The sequence below is a fragment of the Talpa occidentalis genome, unplaced genomic scaffold (assembly GCF_014898055.3).
Source record: "Talpa occidentalis isolate TD23 unplaced genomic scaffold, MPIMG_talOcc4v2.1 talOcc4.5, whole genome shotgun sequence".
Lineage (NCBI taxonomy): Eukaryota > Metazoa > Chordata > Mammalia > Eulipotyphla > Talpidae > Talpa > Talpa occidentalis.
This window is the reverse complement of record NW_023604861.1, coordinates 122,160,200-122,182,535: the sequence shown is the minus strand read 5'-3', so window position 1 is coordinate 122,182,535 and position 22,336 is coordinate 122,160,200. Positions and strand designations below refer to the sequence as shown.

General features: G+C 43.8%; 1 protein-coding gene across 2 annotated transcripts in view; it reads right to left on the bottom strand.

Annotated features, from left to right (window-relative positions):
* The window catches only part of XDH (xanthine dehydrogenase), a 49,736-nt gene extending 48,479 nt beyond the window's left edge, over positions 1-1,257 (bottom strand). For both annotated transcript variants that reach the window (XM_037528268.2, XM_037528269.2), the window contains exon 1: positions 1,052-1,257. In XM_037528268.2, the coding sequence (XP_037384165.1) occupies positions 1,052-1,093 (42 nt within the window). In that variant the 5' untranslated portion in view covers positions 1,094-1,257. The remainder of the gene's footprint in view (positions 1-1,051) is intronic.
* Between the last annotated feature and the right edge of the window lie 21,079 nt (positions 1,258-22,336).

Here is a 22,336-nt window from a genome sequence, read left to right as displayed (position 1 = left end):
AAATAAATAAATAAATCTTTTTAAAAAATCACCCAGTTTCTCCACTTACAAATGCCAAAATTTCAAAAGAAAATAGCCCTTCTTTGGGGTCCCACAGGCACTTCTGTCACTCATGCTGTGCCCTGTGGCCATTTACAATGTGCAAGCCTGATTACCCTTGAAATTCCCTTTATTCCCTAATGGGAAGCTGGAGCAGCAGGGGTGCTGGAGAGGGGGGGTGGGAGGAAGGCAGCAAGTGGAGGAAGGAGACAGTGTGAGTGGTTGCACCCTCTCTCCTTGCACTTGCCTTAAAATTTAAGAAGATTTTCACCTTTCCAGTGTGGGCTGCAAGGACTGGAGCAGATCACAAGTCCCCTCTGCACCTTTCCACGCCCCTCCACCCCCCAGATCCCTGTACACCAATGAAGTTGGGCAATTTTTTATCAAAGTGAGAGATTTGCAGTATTTATGTGTCTAACTAAGTTGGGGAAGGCAAGCGGTTCTCTATGAAAAGCAAAATCATGGCTTGCCACAAGATGTCAGTGTATTTCCTCGCACAAATTAGCTATTACAATTCTGTTTATGAAATATCACAAGCAAAGGCTGTGTACAACTTATATACTGATATTAGCAAGAAAAACGTGTTTCTGTTTCCTCTGTCAATAAAGACAGCAACACAAGCCTTAGAATTAAACACATAAATAGAGGTTGGTGGGTGACCTTCGATCTCACCTGGAGCCCTGCCCCCGTTCTCAGCTTCAGGCCAGGGTCTCTCCCACTGCAGGGAGTTGGCATGGCAAGGAGTTAGGGAGCCACTGACACCCCTCCTCTCTTTCCTTCTCCATATTCCTTTGCCCCTTGAGTATCTGGACTGTGTCCTAACCCCAAGAAGTCTTCCTTCTCCCCACCCCATGTTACCCCAAATGCACCTCTGAAAGTGACACCTCTGAAAGAAGAGAGAGAAATACAAGTAAGAGTGGAGAGAAAACAGTGAGAGAAGACAAGAATGGCCACACATCTCTTCCCAGGGCACAGGGAAGCCAGCCCAAGGTAAATGTCAGCTCCTGCTTACCTTTTTGCCATTCACAAAGAAAACCAACTCGTCAGCTGTCATTGTCACCGGCTGTGGTCCCCGAACACAAGGCACCTGGCTCCCAAGAGACACTGGCAGTTACCACTGCTCTGCAACTTGAAAATATGCCTCTCAATACAGTGAAACTAAGTGGACCAATGGGAGAGCTGAGAGCTTCAGGGCACGGAGAGTTCTTGGCAAAAGCCACCAGTTTGCATAATCAAGGAAAAGAAACCACCACACACAGCAAATCAAACCCGCAGCCCTGTGTCAAAGAGCACAGAGGAAGGAACCTGCATGTATCAGCCAGCGGACCTGGGCACCAGGTAGCTGTGTGTTTTAGGCACTGCCCTCCTGAGCCTGGTTCGTCCTCCCACTTGCTGAAGGTGGAGAAGAGGGTAGGGCCACTGCCGAATCCAGCAGCAGAGCTGATTCACATGGGCCACGTCTCCACTTGTCGTTAACCCTTCAGGTCTGCTGCAGCCAGACTCTGCGATGGCACAAAGGACACTTTCTCCCACAGCCCGGGGGATACCAAGGCCACAGGATGCAAAGTGCCCAAGCAAAGCTGAGCATTTGATGTCAGCATGTCACTATCACCCCCAGAACTCAGCTGGGAAAGAGCATGCAAACACCACGCTGGAAATAAGAATTCAGCAAGAGCAGATGGCTGTGGGACAAATGATGAACCTCAGAAGAGCTTTGTAAACTTGCAAAGAACCAAGATATTTATTGCTATTACAAATGTATCCCCAACAACATGATAATAAACTATTTTTGAGGTTTTTTTATTTGTCCTTGATAAGTTGTCGGAATGACTCATAACAATATTGCAAAATCCCAACTACATTAAAACATGCACCAATAAACACAGAGTTGAAAACCTTCCCTCATCCTGTATCCACTACTCCCGGCCTAAAGACATAAGCACATTGCCCACACGAGCACCGGTGAGATCTCTATAGACCTATACACAGCGACCCATCCTACCCACCCCCGACACACCCCAGCATTCTCTCTCAGCTTCCTCAGCCTATAAGGACACACACAATTATCCAGCCAGCCTCTCTGAAGCTGGTCACTTCCCCTGACCCCTGGGGGATATGAGGGAAGATAAGGGCATCAGGCAGATGAGCTTGGTAAAGCAGTAGCTTAAGAAAAAATGCAGACTCCCGGGACCAACCTGTTATCAATACAATGCCCCTCTCCACCGCAGTCTCTACTCAAGCAGGAAATGAAAATCCACTTGCAGGGTGACCAATCACCTCAATTGGGTCCCTGTGATACTAGTTTCAGCTCTAAATAGCTACCAAATCTTTCCATCTATGGCAAAGGTTCGTCACCATAAAATGGCAGTTCTTTTTTTTTTTTAAAGATGTATTTATTTATACATACAAGAACTGGGGTACAGGCCAGAGGTGTGGGGGGGTGAGAGGATTCACCAGAGACAGAGTGGGGAACAGAATAGGCGGACTGACCAAAGCACACTGCTGAGGGGAGCAGCGGGCGAGTCAGGAGAGGTCTGCTGCGCCATGTGGGTAGCTGCCTGGCCGGCCGGGGATCAAACTCTGCTGCAGTGGTTGCAGACAGCTTCATAGGTTGCATCTTAACCCCTTGCACCACCAGAGAGGCCCCAAAATGGTGGTTCTTAACAATTAGGGGGCCTTTCCACCTAGAAACCATTTGGCGATGGCTGCGTATGTTTGACTGCCATGAACAGGAGGCGCTACTGGCATCTGGTAGACAGAGCCAGGGCGCTGCTAAGAGCCTTCCCATGCACAGGACAGCCCTCCATGGTGAAGGCTAATCTGGTTTAAATGCCAACACAGCCAAGACTGGGAAACCCCGCCAGAGAAGGAAGGAGGTGGGAGAGGGAGAGGAGCTGGGCCTGGGGTGGGTTCCTTTCTCCCAGGTGAGCTGTTCCTCAAGCCACTGATTTACTGGGCTCTGCAAGCCCATCACTGCTTCCTTGCCAGTGTCTGGCCAAAGTCCCAGGAAGCCCTCAAGATAAAGGGGAAGGCTAAGGAAAAGGCTCAGGCTTGGGGGTTAGGCATGAATACAAGTTACCCCATGGCTATGGGACCTTTGGCAAAAATTACTTTCTTGACCTCAGTATCCTCATCTCCGAAATAGGGGTGACTCACCTACTTTGTAAGAATCTATTTTGGTGGGAATTAAACGAGACAGGTTAGACATGCTGTCCAATGTACATGATTTATTTCTCCCCACTTCGCCAATCTTCAGCCGCCTCCTCTAATCTGGAGGTGAAATTCCTCTGTTACTGTGGACCTTTGAAAAATGAAAGTGATAATTTTTCAGTAAGGGCTTAAGCTGTCATCAGATTTTATTTCTGTTACCACTTGCTTGTTATTTCCATGGTATTGAGATTTGACAAAAACTTTGACTGTGATTACTTCTTACTCAGCCAAAAATTGACAACTATTTCTTGGTGAATTTTTCAAGATGTTATAAAGTGGGGGGTAACAGTCAAAATAAGCAGGGTTTGTTTTTTTTTTCCAGGCTGAAGAAAACTTCCCATATATGCTTTCAATACTGGCAGGAATTCTCAAAAATAGACTGAATTCCTGGGATTTTATGGTCTTGAAATAGACTGACTTACAATTTCATTGCACTCCATTAACTTACTCCACTGTCCTAAGGAATGCCTTGGTCTATAAACTGCATTGAGGAGGCATGTGAGGTCCCAAATTCCACAGGTAAGCCAGATAAGCCCAGAGGCCTCCAGGACACAGCACCTTTCTCTTGGACAGGCACTTCCAGATCACAAGACTGAAAAGTGAAAATAGAGTGAGCTCCCTCCAGGCCAAGTGCTCCTTGGAGGAAGAGGTCTTGGGGTGAGCTTTGGCTGGTTCTCTGAATGCCTGGTCAGGGCTGTGCTGACAGCTGGGAGACCTCTACTGCTTTGAGCACATACCCCTGGGCAGCTCAGCATCTCAGAGCTTGGGAAGTCAGGGCTCCCTGAAGCAGCCTCCTAGCAGCCCTGAAGCCAACTCTGCAGCTGTGCCTCCAGGCAGCTCACGCCCTCTCTGTGCATCTAGATGTGTGTTCTTGTCTGTCCCCTGCAGGCATCCCTTGTTTATGTTCCTCACAACAAACTTTACCTAAAAAGGAAAACATTTTCCTTTCAAAATATTTCACTGCTCACATTTTTTAACTAAGATTTTTGTTTGTATTTTCTAAAACTAGTGTCCCTCCTATGTAGACTCAATCTGGATGAAAGACGTCTCTATATTCTCAGCGCATCTCTGCCCAGCACCCAAGTCCTGCCTTGTTCTCCTAGACATCTAGATTACTAACCAGTCCTAATAAGTGTTCTTAACACCTGAAGAGTGTTTCTTTCACATAGTAAGATCTCTTTTGATCTTCTAAAAGCCCTGAGAGATGGGAAGGGACATTATTATCATCTTTCCTTTCCATCAGAGAGAATGAGGATCAGAAAGGTTGGCTTGCCACTGTCTCACAGCAAGCAAGTGCCAATTTCTACATCTGTCACCTACTCCCCAGCAGAGAAGACTTCTCTTTGATGGTTCTTCAACAACTTGGGGGCACAAAGCCCAGGTTTGCTGGCATAGCACTTGTGGATCTTCGCTGTCCAGCAGAACTCCAACCTTCTGCTTCATAAAGTCTCTCTCTCATGCTTGCACAGTGAAGCCCTGAGACCAGGAGCAGAGCTACTCACTGCTTTATCTTTGGTGCCTAGCACAGGGCCAGGTCTTTAAGAATCAATCAAAGTTGGTCCTCCCTATGGCGCAAGGGATTAAGATGCAACCTATGAAACTACCCACAGCCACTGCAGCACGAGTGATCCCCAGCAAGGGAGCTACCCACATGGCGCAGCAGACCTCTCCTGACTGGCCCGCTGCTCTGCTCCTCTCACCAATGTATTTCAGTTTATCCACCTGTTCTGTTCCCCGCTCTGTCTCTGGTGAATCCTCTCACCCCCCACACCTCTGGCCTGTACCTCAGTTCTTATATACATAAGTAAATATTTTTTTGAATTTATTAAAAAAAAGAATCAATCAAAGTTCATTAAATTGAGCCCACGATGCAAGGAGTGAGTTGAGTTTTCAAAAATGCCTAAACCTTCTCTACCTATCACCAACTTTTTTCCATAATTCTATATATTCTTAGCATCATTCAATTTCCTTCATCAGCTCCTTCACAAATAATCTTCTAAACCATGTGAGGTAATGAGCTAGTAGTATTCCTCAGCATAAAGGCCACTCTGAGTATATCAACTTCTGACTTTCTACCCACATCTGGGAAGTCAATCCTTTTAGAATCAAGAAAGTAGGATTATCCAAAAGAAGACACAATGTCAAAACTAAAAGTGTGTGAACTTCAGGGCCTCCCTGGTGACGCAGGCGGTTGAGCACCGCACTGTGAAGCTGTTCACAGCATCGGCAGCGCGGATTCGATCCCAGCTGGCTGGTGAGAATCCCACATGGTGCAGCAGACCTCTCCTGTCTCGCCCGCTGCTCCCCTCAGCAATGTATTTCGTTAGTCTGCCTGTTTTGTTCCCCGCTCTGTCTCTGGTGAATCCTCTCACCCTCCTGTGCATCTGGTTTGTACCCCAGCTCTTGTATAAATAAAATAAAATCTTTAAAAAAAAAAAAAAGCGTGTGAACTTCATTCTGGGTCAGTACAGCAAGCACACAAAAACTCAAGGAATAGAAAGGCCTACTCTGAGATTTCTGGTTTGTCCATTGCGGCATCTAGTAGACTAAGTCTTAGAAGCATTACTGGAGTATCACATTCACTATCAGAGCAAGTGTCCAAAGGGCAAGGTACTGCATGGACATAGTAGAGACATTTACTCAAAAGCTATTTATTGACAAATGAATGAATGACAGCAATGACAGAGCCTGGTTTTAGTTAAAGAAAAGGAAGCATTGCTCACATGTTTGGTTTAACCCACATGCAAAGTTGCATGTGCAAATGCGTCACTGAGAATCATGGGCTCTTGCAAGCAAAGGCAGCTTTGGTCTCATCTCAAGGTCCTCAGCCTGAAGTGTCCCCATCCTCATGTCCATTCACTTATCTGCTTTAATAAGGCTCTGCCATGACTCAGACACTGTGCCAGGCAATGATTAACTAGAGGGTCAAAGAGGCTTAAAGAACATCCTCACTGTACCTTATAGGTAATCCATGACCCCTGAGCCAATATTGTAGCAACTGAACCAAGCACACTACCTGCCCTCCTAAGTATGACTATCAGAGTGAGGATGTGTATTTCAGACTCATATTATGGCTTCCACATTGATATCTTTAAAATAGTTAATCTATGGAAACTGGAGAGCTTCCTTCAGACCTCCCAGGGTTGATAATAACCTCTGGGAAGTCCATTCAGGGTGTGAAAGTCTACAGGAAAATCACCTGATATTTCCACTCTAAATTTGTCCTTGAACCAGAACTACAAATTTGTCCTTGAACCATGGGAACTAGAATGACCTTCTGCATAGTCTTCCCTCCTATATGAGTCCCTTGCAGGTGATCTGGTCCATGTCTGAAAAGTGCTGTCCTCTGCTGATAGAACCATCCTGTCCTTCCTTGGTCATAGCTGTTGAAGAGGTCTATCCCTCCTTCCAGAGCCTTGCAGGCCAGTTGGTTTTTGGATGTTAGCCATTCTTGAGCAATCCCAAAGTGTTATGGTGTAATATTTGTCATTTATCTAAAGCATGAGTTTCAGTCTCATGAGCAGCACCCACATGCACCCACATGCGCATGATCACAGCAGGGGGATCAATTCTCATGCAGTGATTTAAAGGGACTGCTTCTACTGTCAGCTTTATTTCAGTGCATTTTGTCATGATGAGAAAATTAAAACAATTACATCTCCCTACTGATCTGCCAAGTAACTTTAAGCACTCTTAAGAGAGTTTAGAGGGGCCTCCCCGGTGGCGCAGCGGTTGAGCGCTGGGTTGCGAAGCTGCCCGCAGCCTCTGCGAAGCCGGTTCGATCCCTGGCTGCTCCCCGGCCACTGGAGGAGGGTCCCGCATGGCGCGCAGACCTCTCCTGCCGCCCGCTGCTCCCCTCAGCAGTGTACTTCGGTCCTTCTGCCTGCTCTGCTCCCTGCTCTGGCTCTGGTGAATTCTCTCACCCTCCCGCGCTTCTGACTGTACCCAGTGCATGTATAAGCAAAACAAACAAACAAACAAATAAATAAATAAAACATGCCTCTATTTAAAAAAAAAAAAAAAAGAGAGTTTAGAGTTCTATAAATGCTGCAATAAATGCTCCAATTCTGAGGCTAATCTACTGGCCAAGGTTAAATGACCTCCAAGTGGAAGACATTCTGAAGATGACAGAGACTGATGAAGATGCTAATATGTGCCAGAGTCCTAAGCTGGGCATTCTCCATAGATCTCATTTCCCTTCTATTATACCCCTATGAAATAGGTGTAATTTCTTGCTTTATATATAAGGATGCTGTGTGGGTGCAGAGAGATTAGCTGATTCACACAAAATCAGCTAGTAAGGGGGAACCAGGACTTGAATCTGAGCCCCTCTGACTCAAGAATCTTCTCATAGGAACAGAGAGCAGAGAATAGATTTCCCTGGCTAGGTGCCACCCAGGAAGATGCTTTTACCCATTACAGGGGTTGGAGGCCAAGGAGAAACCACCTCATTGACAGAGGTCTCACTTAATGCTAATATCTTAATGCTAAAGATATATCAGCGGTGAGTGCGTCTCCGACTCACCATTTTAGAACAGGGACCTTTCTTCAATAAAGACTGCTTGAAACCAGCAGAAGGCTCCCGGAGGAGCCAGAGGTTTGCCAGGAAGTTCCCCCACGCCAGGCCCCTTCTGGCCAGCAGTCCGAGCCCAGTTGGGAAGCAGGCATCCAAGGCAGGGCAGACTGCACATGCAGGAAAGTGCGTCTCCCACTCGCCATTTTAGAACAGGGACCTTACTTCAATAAAGACTGCTTGAAACAGGGAGAAGTTTCCCAGCGCAGTCAGAGGGCAGCTGAAGGCCACCACAAGCCTGGTCCCGCCTGGAAGGAAGCTGGAGCCCAGAGGGGGATCCTGCAATTTGGAGCCCAGAGTGCAATCTGGCTGCCCCACCTCCAGGGAAGTCTGTGGGACTTCAAGACACACCTTTGGAATTAAACAAACACAGAAGGAGAAGATATTCTGTGACAGTGACCATTAACATACTCAAAGTACCACTGCCTCCCTAGACTTCTGGCATAACAGTATTTGACTCAATTGGACAACCAGTTTCTGAAATCCCAGAAAGGGCACACCAAAAAGATACCAGCCAGTACCAGCGACACAGTGTCCCAACGCATAGGGCAAATTAGAAAACAGGCAGCAGGAGAAGAAAAACTACTTGCAACCTAGCAACTTCTCAGGTAAAAGACACACCACAAAAAGAAAACCACCCACCAGATTGCAACAACAGTGACTTGGAAGAACTTCTGAACCTCCTAGAAAGAGAATTTAAAATTGCCATGATTAAAAAATTGAAGGAAGTCAAAAATGATATGGGAAAAATAATCAACGGTAAGAAGAATAAAATTGAGTCCCTAAAGAGGGAAGTAAAAGAAATTCAGGAGATCAAAGAATTAATGGAGGAGCTAAAGAACTATGGAAAAAGCAGTGAAAGCAGAATAGATGAAATGGAAGAATGAATAAGTACTCTTGAAGACACAGAAATAAAAAGAACTAAAACAGAAAAGGAAAGAGAAGTACGAATGAAAAAGACTGAAGAAAGACTTCGGGAACTATCTGACTCCGTGAGGAAAAGAAATATAAGAATTATAGGAATCCCCGAAGGAGAGGAGAGAGACCTAGGAACAGAGAAAATACTCAAGGAAATAATTGGAGAACTTCCCAAAAGTGAAGAAGGAGCTGAAAATACACATACAAGAAGTAAGAAGAACACCAAACTTCCATGATGAAAGGAAAAATACAGCAAGACACATAATACTAAAGCTCCCAAGAGTCCAAGACAAGGAAAAAATAATGAAGCTGACAAGAGGGAAGAAACAGATAACATACAAAGGAAAACCAATCAGACTGACATCAGACTTCTCCAAAGAAACACTACAGGCAAGGAGAGAGTGGAGGGACATAGTCAACAGACTCCAAGAAAACAGATGCCAAACAAGAATACTCTATCCCACAAAGCTCTCCTTCCTCTATGAAGAAAGAATAAGGACCTTCCCAGACAAACAGAAACTCTGAAATTTCATTACGACTAAACCCCCACTCCAAAAAAATACTACTAGGTGTCCTAAAGCCAGAACCAACAGAAGGATGAACAACAACAAAAGAAGGCCAAAAAAAAGTTATTAAAAGAATAAATAAATAAAATCAGAGGAAAGACAAACACAATGGCAAATACAGATGCTAACATATCAATATTAACTCTAAATGTAAATGGACTAAACTCTTCAATAAAAAGACACAGAGTCGCAGGCTGGATTAAGAAACAAAACCCAACCTTTTGCTGTCTCCAAGAAACACATTTAACTACAAAACATAAAAATAGACTCAAAGTTAAAGGGTGGAAAACAATCCTACAAGCAAATGGACCAAAAAAGAAGGCAGGAACAGCTATACTTATATCAGATAAAACAGATTTCAAACACATTTTTCTCAAGTGCATACGGATCATTCTCCAGAATCAATCACATATTGGGACACAAGACAAACATTAACAGATACACCAAGATTGAAATCATACCAACCATCTTCTCTGACCATGAAGGCATCAAACTAGAAATAAACCATAAAAAGAAGGCAAGGAACTCTCCAACCTCATGGAGATTGAAACCCACACTACTGGAAGACCACTGGACTACTGAGGAGATCAAAGAAGAAATTAAAAATACTTTGAGTTGAATGACAAGAAGGATACCAATTTCCTAAATGTATGGGATGCAACAAAAGCTGTAATAAGAGGAAAATATATAGCAATAGAGGCTCACATCAAGAAACAAGAAAGAACTCAAAGAAACAACCTGATCTCACATCTCAAAGAACTAGAAAAAGAACAACAAAAAAAACCCAAAACCAGTAGAAGAAAAGAAATAATAAAAATCAAAGCAGAAATAAATGAAATCGAAACTAAAAAACAACCCAAAAGATCAATGAAACCAAAAGTTGGTTCTTAAAAAAAATAAATAAAATAGACAAACCCGTAGCCAGGCTCACAAAGGAAAAACGGGAGAAAGCACAAATAAATAGGATCACAAATGAAAGAGGAGAAATCGCAACAGACATAGCAGAAATCAAAAGAATAATCAGAAACTACTATGAACAGTTATATGCAAACAAGTTCAACAATCTAGAAGAGATGGACAAATTCCTACAGCTTCACAATCATCCAAAGCTAGATAAAGAAGAAACAGAACACCTAAACAGCCCAATTATAAGCAGCGAAATTGAAATGGTAATCAAAAACCTCCCCAAAAACAAAAGTCCAGGACCTGATGGATTTACAAATGAATTCTACCAAACATTCAGAAATGAATTAGTACCTATTCTTCACAAACTCTTTCAAAAAATTGAGAAAGAAGGGATAATACCAAACTCATTCTATGAAGCCAACATTACACTAATACCAACACCAAAAAAGGACAACACAAAAAAAGAAAACTACAGGCCAATCTCTCTAATGAACACTGATGCAAAAATCTTCAATAAAATTTTAGCTATCAGAATCCAACAATATATCCATAAGATAATTCACCATGACCAAGTAGGATTTATTCCAGGAACACAAGGATGGTCCAACATCTGAAAATCAATCAACATTATCCAACACATCAACAAAAAGAAATATAAAAACCATATGATAATATCAATAGATGCTGAGAAAGCTTTCAACAAAGTACAACACCCATTCATGATAAAAGCCCTTGAAATTCTTGGGATACAAGGAACATACCTCAACATCACAAAGGCCAAATATGACAAGCACACAGCCAGTATCATTCTCAATGGGGAAAAGCTGAAAGCATTTCCATTAAGATCTGGAACAAGACAGAATGTCCACTCTCACCACTGCTTTTCAATATAACACTGGAAGTCCTAACCAGAGCAATAAGACAAGAGAAAGACATACAAGGAATCCAAATAGGAAAAGAAGAAGTTAAACTATCACTATTCAAGATGATATGATAATATACACAGAGAACCCCAAAAACTCCACAGAAAAACTAATTCAACTAATCAATCAGTTTAGTAAAGTGGCAGGATACAAAATCAACATGCAAAAATCACTAGCCTTCCTATACACAAACAATAAATCTGAAGAAGAAGAAATCAAAAAAAAAATCCCTTTTATTATCGAAACAAAAAAATCAAATACTTGGGAATAAATCTAACAAAAGAGGTAAAGGACCTATACAAAGAAAACTATAAAAAACTGTTAAAAGAAATAGAAGAAGACACAAAGAAATGGAAAGACATCCCCCGCTCATGGATTGGAAAAATTAACATTATTAAAATGGCCATCCTACCAAAAGCAATATACAGATTCAATGCTATTCCAATCAAAATTTCAATGTCATTCTTCAAAGAAATAGAACAATTCTTGATGAAATTCATATGGAATCACCAAAAACCCTGAATAGCCAAAACTCTCCTGAAAAAAAAAAGAAGGGAATGGAGGCATCACACTCCCAGACTTCAAACTATACTACAAAGCCATAATCATCAAAACTGCATGGTACTAGAACAAGAAAAGACACACAGACCAATGGAACCGAACAGAAAATCCAGAAATAAACCCACAGATTTATGGTCAACTAACCTTTGACAAAGGAGCAAAGAATATGTACTGGAGCAAAGAAAGTTTGCTTAATAAATAGTGCTGGGAAAACTGGGTCACTACATGCAAAAGAATGAAGCTTGACTACTACCTCACACCATGCACAAAAACCAACTCAAAATGGATTAAAGAACTAGACATAAGACCTGAAACCATAAAATACATACAAGGAAATATAGGCAAAACACTACGTGATATGCACATCAAAGACATCTTTACAGACACATCACCCAAAGCAGTGATAGTGAAGGCAAAGATAAACAGCTGGGACTACATCAAATTAAAGAGCTTCTGCACAGCAAAAGAGACAATAACAAAAACAAAGAGAAACCCCACCCACTGGGAGAACATTTTTGCACACAACACTAATGATAAAGGACTGATCACAAAAATCTACAAAGAGCTGATGAGACTCAACACAAAGAAAATAATCCAGTCAAAAAATGGGCAGAAGAGCTAAAATGAAACTTCTCCGAAGAGGAAATGCAAATGGCCAATAGGCATATGAAAAATGTTCAACATCACTTGTCATCAGGGAAATGCAAATCAAAACTACCATGAGATACCATCTTACACCAGTGAGAATGGCACATATTAAAAAAACTAGCAACAACAAATGTTGGCGAGGATGTGGAGAAAAAGGAACACTCCTGCACTGTTGGTGGGAGTGCAAACTGGTCCAACCACTATGGAGAGCTGTGTGGAGATTTCTTGACCTACTAAACATAGAGCTTCCATATGATCCAGCAATTCCACTCCTAGGTATTTACCCAAAGGACACAGAAACATCAATTCAAAAAGGCACCTGCACCCCTATGTTTATAGCAGCACTATTTACAATAGCTAAACTTTGGAAACAACCCAAATGCCCAAAATAGATGACTGCATCAAGAAAATGTGGGACATATACACAATGGAATATTACTCAGCATTCAAAAAAGATAAACACATGCAGTTTGCAGCAACATGGATGGAGCTAGAAGGGATCATGCTCAGTGAAATAAGTCAGAAAGAAAAAGAAAAATACCGGATGGTCTCACTCATAGCAAGAATTTAGAAAAACCTAAATAAGAGACCAGGAAAAAGACTAATCAATACAAAGTAAAAATCAAAATCAACAAGCAACTATAAACCAGAGACACACTAGGGGAGTTGGGGGGGGGAGGGAGGGGTAGGGAGAGAAAGTACTATAGTTAAAATAAGGGGGGTGCAACAGTATGGGGAATATAACCAAAATGAAAATTCATACATTGTGCAAAGATGAAAAATGATGTAAGAATTATATAAAATAAAATATTAAAAAAAAGAACAAAATCAAGTGTGAACCAAAGTTGCAAACCAGAGCTTTTATAGTCACTGAGAATATTTACTTCCTTCTCTGAAAGTTAGTAGTGGGTGGAGTTACTAATGGGACAGATTGTTACCAAAACATATCTGTATCATTGACTGCCTCCCCCTCCACCAGTTCTCAACACAATTGTATTATAATGCAACAATAAAATGCCTCCTTTCAGCTAATGAGTTCAAAACTGTATCTATTCTTAGTAGCTATATGAGTAAAGTCACAGGACTCATTCTCATTTAGGAGAGCAGTTTTGCACCACAAAGGAGGACCAGGTGAGAATGCAAAGCTCATATCCTGAAATCCTTTTAGTATTTCAGCTTCTAGAAAGCATTAACTCCATTGAGTTCCACTCATTTGGCTGCTGATTTGACATCATGATTATATACATAAAGTTATAACTTTTTGTTTATCAAACACCATAGATTCCATGAGGATTGTAATTTTGAACTTGGTCTATTTGTGCAAAATTGCCTTGAAAATAATAGAGACAATTTAACATAATGAGTACAGTTGTTTCAGATAAATTACCCCTATAGAACTTTAATTGTATTCATTAAATAGAAAAGGATAAAATGCCCAGGTCCTATATATTTTGTTTTTATTTTTAGAAGTCGTCTTCAATTTCGTTTTGATTCATAAGATAATAATCTAGACAGATTGAAAAAATAGTCATCATAGTAAGATGATTGAATTAGGATGCTATTTTTAATTAAAATTCTACTTAAACTGAAAATCACATTTAAAAAAAAAAAAAGATATATCAGCAGTGAGAAACTGGCATTGAAAGAATCAGAGTGAGGGGAGCAGAGGCTGGAACAGCAAGGAAACTGGTTTGCAATGTGGCCTGTAGGTGCAGCCCTGTCCTCCTAAAACACAGAGATGGTTTATATCTCTGGTTTCACATTTACATTCCTTACTATGTTCTTTGAGGACAGAGGTCACCCAGCAAATAGATATTTGATGTCTGATTACAAGAACCTTGAGTAATACTGTGATTCCAAAGGAAATGTAGAGTCTAAAAAGTTACAGGGAGCACGAAAAACCAGATGTTGGGAAGTCAGTGCAATCCTAGATGTATTGATTTTGGCTCCTTGGGACCTAACAAAAGAGCCCAGATCCTAGTCTCACTCTGCCAAGAGAAGCAAACAAAACGGGACTGGTGACGACTTCTCGCCGGGATCCCAGGGCCAATGTGCACAAGTGACGGCAAGAGTGCTTGTGCAGAGCCTACCTAGCCCTGGCATGTGGCCCTTTTTCTCTGGGGAGAACCAGGAAACCTCTGGGGAAAATGTCCCCCGGTGACTTGGTAGCTTCCTGGAACACAGGGGAACATGAACTTGGATGACAAAGGTTTAACCCTCCAAAAACGACATCCATGGGCCTGAGCTGAGATATGGGTGGACTTAGACGTGAGCTGACAAGAAGAAAGAAAGACACAAGACCCGGGGAAAGGATAAAGGAGTGGCTTCTGAGCATGATGAACATAGAATGGCCGCCATCGTCACCTCGGGGACCACCACATGGCATCTTAGACAAGTCCCTCTTCCTGTGATTCTTGGCTGTCTTGTCTCCCGGTGAGAAGCCAGACCAGCGTAGCTAAGAGTCCTTCATGACTTGGCAACTATAATCTTTTAGTCTTGATCTTTATCAGTGTTTTCCCTGTATTAAACATCCCCTAGTCATTATCCATATCTTCTTACCATCGCTACTCCGAGAATCTCAGGAGGAACTAGGAAGAGGGTGCAAAGAATCAGGAGTGAGCCACACAACCCCCCTTCTCTGTCTGGGATGCCAGTGAAGTAGCTACTCCTAGGAAAAGCACGAAGCACCTTTCTTGAAGCTAATTGACAGTCTTTTGAGCAGTGCTTGTGAAATTGTCAGAAAAAAGACATCTTTAACTCAGGCAAAATCTCATCAGCTCCTCAGGCCTTTGTATGTCTGGGGGCCTCATCCCACTGGCCCACCAAACGCTGAATGGAGACAAAGCTGTGGAAAGAGTCCCATCTAGGAGCAAGAGCCTCGGTGACTGCCAAGGATCCACTCCTCTCTGACACATCCAACAAGACTCTTTCCCACCTACAAAGCTCCAAGAACCCTCTGGCTTGGACATTCTGGGGCACTAGGACATGGGAGAATCCTTGCTTTTCCTTTTTTTCTTTTCATCCTTCATTGCAGTGACAAAGTTTGCCAGTGTGTGCAATGGCCCTTGTTAAGCATGTCCTCTGTGCCTCATCCATGTCTGAGCAAGTTGTGCCTTGCTACAGGGCACGCCCCTCCTTGTCAGGCATCAGTGTAGCCAGAGTGTTAGGAGAAGAAAATAATAGCAGCTGGTAGAAGTGCTCTAGTTTATTTTATGCTTATATCCATGGAACAATGTGGATCAGTGTTTCCCAGTGAAGAGTATCCTTGAGTAACCCTCTCCTTAGCTAGCTTCTAAAATGCTCATAACATTTTTGTGACGTATGAGAAGATGCTGTCGTCTGAGGCTCTTGTCCCTAAAGCAGAGCGTGGACTTCCTTAAAAGACCCATTGGGGAGCGTGGGTGACAAGAAGTCTTCCTTCTGATGGGATCTGGTGCACCTACAAACTCAGCCCCATAACCTGAAAGCAGAATTCTTCAAGAAGAGTCGGCTCATCACCACGTGCCCTGAGGCCCAGGCCAGAGGCGGCCCTGCCTTGGGCCTACCCATTAGTGGGACCTGTTCTGGCTTCCTGTGGTTATGCCCCAACTGGGCAAGAAGTCCTTTGGGCCTAAGGAAAGTAACCCCTTGTAGACTATGACCCTTCTACAGCACATCCCACACACCAGAGCTCCTGCCAAATAGCCCCCAAATCACATCCAAGGCATAGTCTGGCCATTTCCCTTGGTCTCCCCCTCCCCAAGGAGATTTGTGCTTCTGGTACACCCACCTCTTGGTCCCCCGGGGTTACTCCTGGGGACAGAGCTTGGCTATGGGGCTGTATTCTGCTCCCAGCTGCTTGAGAGAGGGCATGACAGACTGGGGTGAGCTGGGAGTGAGAATCAAGGCAGGGAAAGGGAGAAAGGTTGCAAGACAGCACGGCGGGGGTGTGCAGAAAATTGGAGAATCTGAAAATGATCAATGAAAGTCTGGCCTTCAAGGTGATTGTGAAGGGATATTTGTCAAGTTGGGAGCATAGAACATTTGAACTCATACTTTGTTAATCAGTTCACAACCTTTAAATCCAGACACAGGTGGCACAGGGGCTGCCCTGTGTTCCCTCGCCCTGCAACTATAAGGAGGGCGTCTGGAAAATGGTGCAGTTCCAAAGGCTTAGAGATACATCATCAAAGAGGAGGGCAACTAGGAAATCAGGGCAAAGGCTCACAGCTATTTTATATATAAATATTTTTTTTACATCGTTGTTCATTTTTAAACAATGTTTGCTTTCCCCCACCCCCTCAGGTGTAGTCCCCATAGAATTTCCTTCACCCATGCACTGTGCACCATCACCTCAGTCCCCTGTGCTCCTCTCTCCTTCCCTCTGATCCCAAGACTCACAGCTTTAAGGGAAAATCCCTAAAACTCAAGACATGGCAGAAAGAAGACTCCAAGGCTATAAGAAGGACCCAGGTTTCAGCAGTGTCCACCTGCCACACACACAGGGCTGTGTCCTCAGGCCCCACCAGGGTGAAGCCTCCTTCCCAGCCTCCCTTCCAAGCGCCTCACCCACACAACCCAGCTTGTGGGCACAAGAGACCACTGCCCCACACCTGAGCCCACCACAACCCTCAAGGCACTTTCCCATTCACTCCTCAGCCACGATTCCTGCTCCCCAATTTAACACCAATGGTCTCTTCCTCCACCCCTTCGTATGCTCATTCTCTCTCCCCTACTCCACCCTTTACACCCTCTTTACCTTTTCGCTTCATTTCAATATTTGTCTTATCTCTCAGGCTGGCTCCACGGCACACATTCCCCCGGGATTCCTTCCATTTTGCGGTAATGGCAGGCTTCCCTCTCTCCTTCCAGCTGCATAGCATTCCACGGGGTGCATTGACCAGGCTGAGTCCTTATCTTAGTTATGGTAAATAATGTTGCAATAAATATTGTGGAATGTGTAATTTTTCAAGCTGATAATTTGTGTCCTTTGGATAGATACCCAGAAGAAGGCTTGCTAGCGCATATGGTGTTTCCATTTTTAGGTGTTTTTTTTTTTTTTTTTAAGATAAATCCTGATCACTTTGCAAAGTGGCCACACCGATTTACATCCCCACCAACACTGTGGAGAGTTCTGCTTTCTCCTCCTCTCCAACACCTGGTGAGAGTCTTTTCGATGTAGGCCATCCTCACAGGTGTGAGGTGGTAGCTCACTGTGCTTTTGCTTTGCATTTCCCTTATTAGAAGCAATGATGGGCATTTTTTCCATATACCTGTTGGCCTTCTGTATATCCTTTCTAGTGCCTTTCCCCACTTCTTCCCCTACTGAAACCCTTTAAGGCTCAGCGTGATGCAACCAGCTGTTCTAAGTCCATGACCTCAGACTCTCCCAGGAAACAAAAACCAGGAAAATTCACATCTCCTCCTCTATTCCCATTGTACTGTATGCCCAGATCTACAAAGGCATACCCAGAAACCAGATCTTATTTGTTTTGTACCCCTAGTACTGCACAGTAGTGGCCAACAAATATTTGCACGTGACCTCTGCTCAGCTGTAGAGGTCAAGGCTAAGGCAGCACTTCTCACTTTGCCTAAGTCTGCCTTCCCCCCATCCAGAAGAGAAAGTCACCTTAATCTCCTGTGTATTCTCACCATTTCTCTTCTCCCTCTTCACCATCATGGTCATCGTGCACCAGGGTTTGTATAGTAGCATGACTCTTTTACAGACATCCATTCCTGACATCCTCGTAAATAAAAAATATTATAGGCCCCACCTTCGTCTGAAGAAATATTTCAGAAAATAAGTGAGCAACAGAGTTTGAACTTGAACCCAGTTTTAATTCCAGATTCAGTGGTTCCCTTCACTCCACTAGGTTCCTGAGATCACAACTTGAGTGCCCACACTGTGCTGGTGACTAAGCAGCTCATGGAGACCCCAGTAACTGACCGGAGCACAGATCCACGCAACACTGGATTTGGACAAATAAGGAAGAGATGGGGGAGAATCCTTCACACTTAAAAAACAATACAGCACAATGAACAATGCAGGCCCAGGATCAGGATGTGAGGTCAGCTTAAGTCAACCCCAGTCATCAGAAATGCTGGCTTGAAAGAAGTGCTTTACAGGAACAGCAGGTCGTAAGAAAGTTACTGGTGTTTAGAGCAAGCTCTGTCACTGGCAATGGTGGCAGAGGATTTTCTCATAAGGATCACTTTGGAAAGGGTTTGGAAAAAATATGTACAAAAGGGATGGAAGCCATCCAGAAATGGAGAGTGCAAGGAAATGTGAGAAATGACAGAGAAACTGGTCTGGGAAGAGGATGAAGAAGGAAGCCAGGAAGTAGCCCAAAGAAAGACAATCCCAGGCAGTGGGAGGCTGAGCTGGGTACATCCACCCACTTCTGTGGCCTATGGTTTCCGGGAGCACAATGCCAACCTGACTGCATCAAGCCAGGCAAGTCAGCTCTGGGAAGAAGGAAACGGACCGTGAGATTTTCTGCCCCTACTCCTCCAAAAGCCCTGGAAAGCCCAGGCCACTTCTCATCTCCCTCTGGAAAAGAGGCTCTGCCCTGCTGGGCTGCTGGAGCAGAGCCTTCCTTTCCCTCCGGAAGAGTCCACAGGTCCCCCTCTGCACCTGCACACAAAGCAAAAGCCCCCACATTCAAGCCCTTTTCCACTTGGACATGGGGTAGGAAAGCTGCTGTTCACCTTTACATTGTGTAGGATGAAACATGGAATGACCCTGCACTTGTAGTGAGATAAGGAATAAGTTGATGCCCAGCTCCTGTCAGTAAAAGCCAGTTTTCCAGAATATAAGAATAGGGTACGTGAAGCAGATACCAACTCTAAGCAGCAGCAACTGGCGTGACCTGAACAAAAGAGCCCATTTATTTCGTATGTGCCCATTTCACCAGCTGCCACCTCCCTTCTCCCTCAGTCAGGGCCTGGGAACCCACCCCTGTCCTAAGGGGCTTCCTCCAAAGTGATGGCAAATGGGAAATGTGGGGGAGGAGGCTGGGAAGAGACTGTTTCTGTACAAAGCCTAACATAGATCCGTCATTCTGGTTCCCACCAGGAACTTCTTGATAGCCCAGTGACTACAGGCTTTGAAATGCCTGGTAGAGCCACCACCTAGCGATTAGTCACCTGCCAGAGCTGGTAGGTCAGCCCGAGAGCAGACAAGACAGCAGCAGGTGGGAGCGATGGGAGGTGCTGTCTGAGATGCTGGTGCCTGCGGCTGCCCCAGCACATCCCCCTAATTATGGTGCACACTGCAACCTGGGAAGCCCAGGTCAGTTCTGGGAAGCATTCTGGGAAGAGACGCCCCGCTGCTGGCCTTCCCTGGGGCATCTCATGTGGACACAGGCAATGCTTCAGGATATTTTACTACTCCACTGCATTGGGACCCCAGGAAGATATAGTCAAGAAAATATACCTGGAAGTGACAGATGTGACTTCTACTCCTATTTTCTTGGCAAAACCAGTTACACTGTCCACATGTAACTTCAAGAAGAGAAGTCTAATAGTCAACTTCAGTTGGAATAAACTGCAGCAACAATCGACCCCACATCCCCGTGGTTTGCAGGAATAGCTGTTTATATCTTGCCTGTGTGACATGCTGTCTTTAGGTCATCGAAGGTCCTGGGATCCAGACAGATAAAGCAACTTTTAAGCGGGGCATTGCTACTCTCAGGATAGATGGAAAGGAGAGTCTGTGAGTGGGTGCAAAGGCTCTGATGCTTCTGCTCACTGGGGGCAGACCTCTCTTCCACCTGCTGTATCCAATACAGTGCACCATCTCACCTACATTCTAATATAAGAAAGACAAATCCTCCTGCATGGAAAGGCACCACAGGTCTCATGAGGAAGTTGATGGCAGGCAGTAAAATAATCTTATTGCAGGGAGAAGCAGCAGATATTGGGAACAAAAGCTCCATTTAACAAGGAGGAGAATATGAGCCCGCCTGTAACTTGAAGTGGAGGTGAATGGGACATTAGTGATGTTAGTAATGTCGACCATTAGTGGCACCGTTGTTAACACAGAGGACTATAAAATAGAATTTTGTGAGCGGACATGCTACATTTTGCCTGTAATGGAAATTAGGGGATTAGGGACAGTTACTCAGAAAAACAGATTATTGATCCCAGTCTGGGGTTGGAGAATCTGTGATTATCTATTTATATTCAACAATAAATTCATTCAACAATTATTTATTGAGGCCCTACTATGGACTTGGAACTGTACCCACTGATACACTGTGGAAAACAAAACAGATCTGGCCACTATTCTCTTAAGAATTAAATATCTTTAGAGAAAACTGATATTAAACCAATACACACACAAATAAATATATACTTACAAACTGGGCTACTGCAATGGAAAACACTGGGTGTAAAGAGACAGAAACACAGAGAGAAGGTGACACTGGGGGACAGATGTGGGAACTGAGAGCTGACTCCAAGTTAGTGGTGGAAAGAATGTTCTAGGCAGTGGGTACAGGTCACGCAAATGCCCGAGAGGAGAGAGTTTGGTAAACAACGCAGTGACAAGAGGAGGGAAGCCAGTGCAGTGAGTGAGTGGAAAAGCAGGTCGCAGGGAGGATGAGGAGAAAAGCTCAGCATGCAGGACCTTGAGACCAAGTCAAGGGTTTTAGTTTGTGTTTTAAGGGAAATAACTCATTTATGGTTTTCAAGTGGAGGCCAGAGGGGTATGTGTGAGTGTGAGACATTATCTGACATCCATTTATTGAATCATGCTGTCTGCCACATGGAGAGTGGATTGAAGTGAGACAAGAGTTGAAACAGAAAGACTAATTTGGAGGTTGGGCAGGAGCCAGACAAGGTGGCGGTGGGTTGGGTTAGATCTACAGAGATGGAAGTAGTCATGCCTACAGTAACTTCAAGACATACTTCAGGCACAAAGTCAATAATTATTTGTCATGAACTAGAATGTGTGTTGCAGGGCATTGAATGAGAAGAAAGTATCAGGAGAGATGGAACTGGTTCTGCCTGAGAGCAATCTATCCAGAAAAGGAAGAATGATAAAGCTGTGGGAGAGGGGAAGTTGAAAGCTCAGTTTGGGATGTGTTAATTATGAGATCCCTGTGAGTCATACTAGGAAATAGCAAATTGAATTTAAGAGCCTGGAGCCTAGAAGAAAGGCTGGCTTCATAAACTCATTCAAGGGTCATGATATATAAAGCAATATCAAAAGTCATGGTGATGGACGGGATGAGGATTTGAAGGGAGGAGACAAGAGGGCAGTGGACTGTTCCCTGAGGGACTTAAATATTAGGGTTCCAAATGGGAGCAAGGGAGGGACAGGGTGCTAGGCAAAAGTCTAAGAAGACCGGGGCTATAGGGGGTTGGAAAACCAGGAGAAGGTGGTGCCATGGAAGCAAAAAGAAGTGTTGTATTTCAAGAAAGAAGAGGTTAACAACCTAGAATGTGAGCGGACATGCTACATTACAGAAAGGTCCAGTAAAAGAGGGACAGAGAAATTGCCATTGTCTTTGGCAGCACAGAGTGAGCTAGGAAGATGGGGTTCAAGAGAGAGGGCAGAGCCAAAACTGATTACACTGAAAAATGAATAGGCAGTGAGATGTAACTGCAGACAATCTTGCAAGAAGTGCTAAGTAGGGAAGCAAAGATTTGGGGCAATAGCTGCATTTTTGACAGGATATTTTCAACTTACAATAGGTTTATGGGGCTATAACTCCATCACAGAGGAGGCATATCTGTGTACAAATGTTTGGATTTTTTTTTGTATGGAATCAAAGAAGAGTTAAAGAGAATAAAGCAGAAGCCCAAGCAAAGAAACAAGTAACTTGATAAAGAATGGGGAGCAGAATACCGAAGGGGAGCCCACTTTAAAGAGGATGAAGACACCTCTTCCCAGACACAAGGAGAGAAGGGAAATTGGGTAGTCAGGTCACCAGATATTTGGATTTAGTAGTGGGGAGAATGGAGTAGACTCTTTATTACATATTATTTGGCAGGGATTTTTTTCTTTA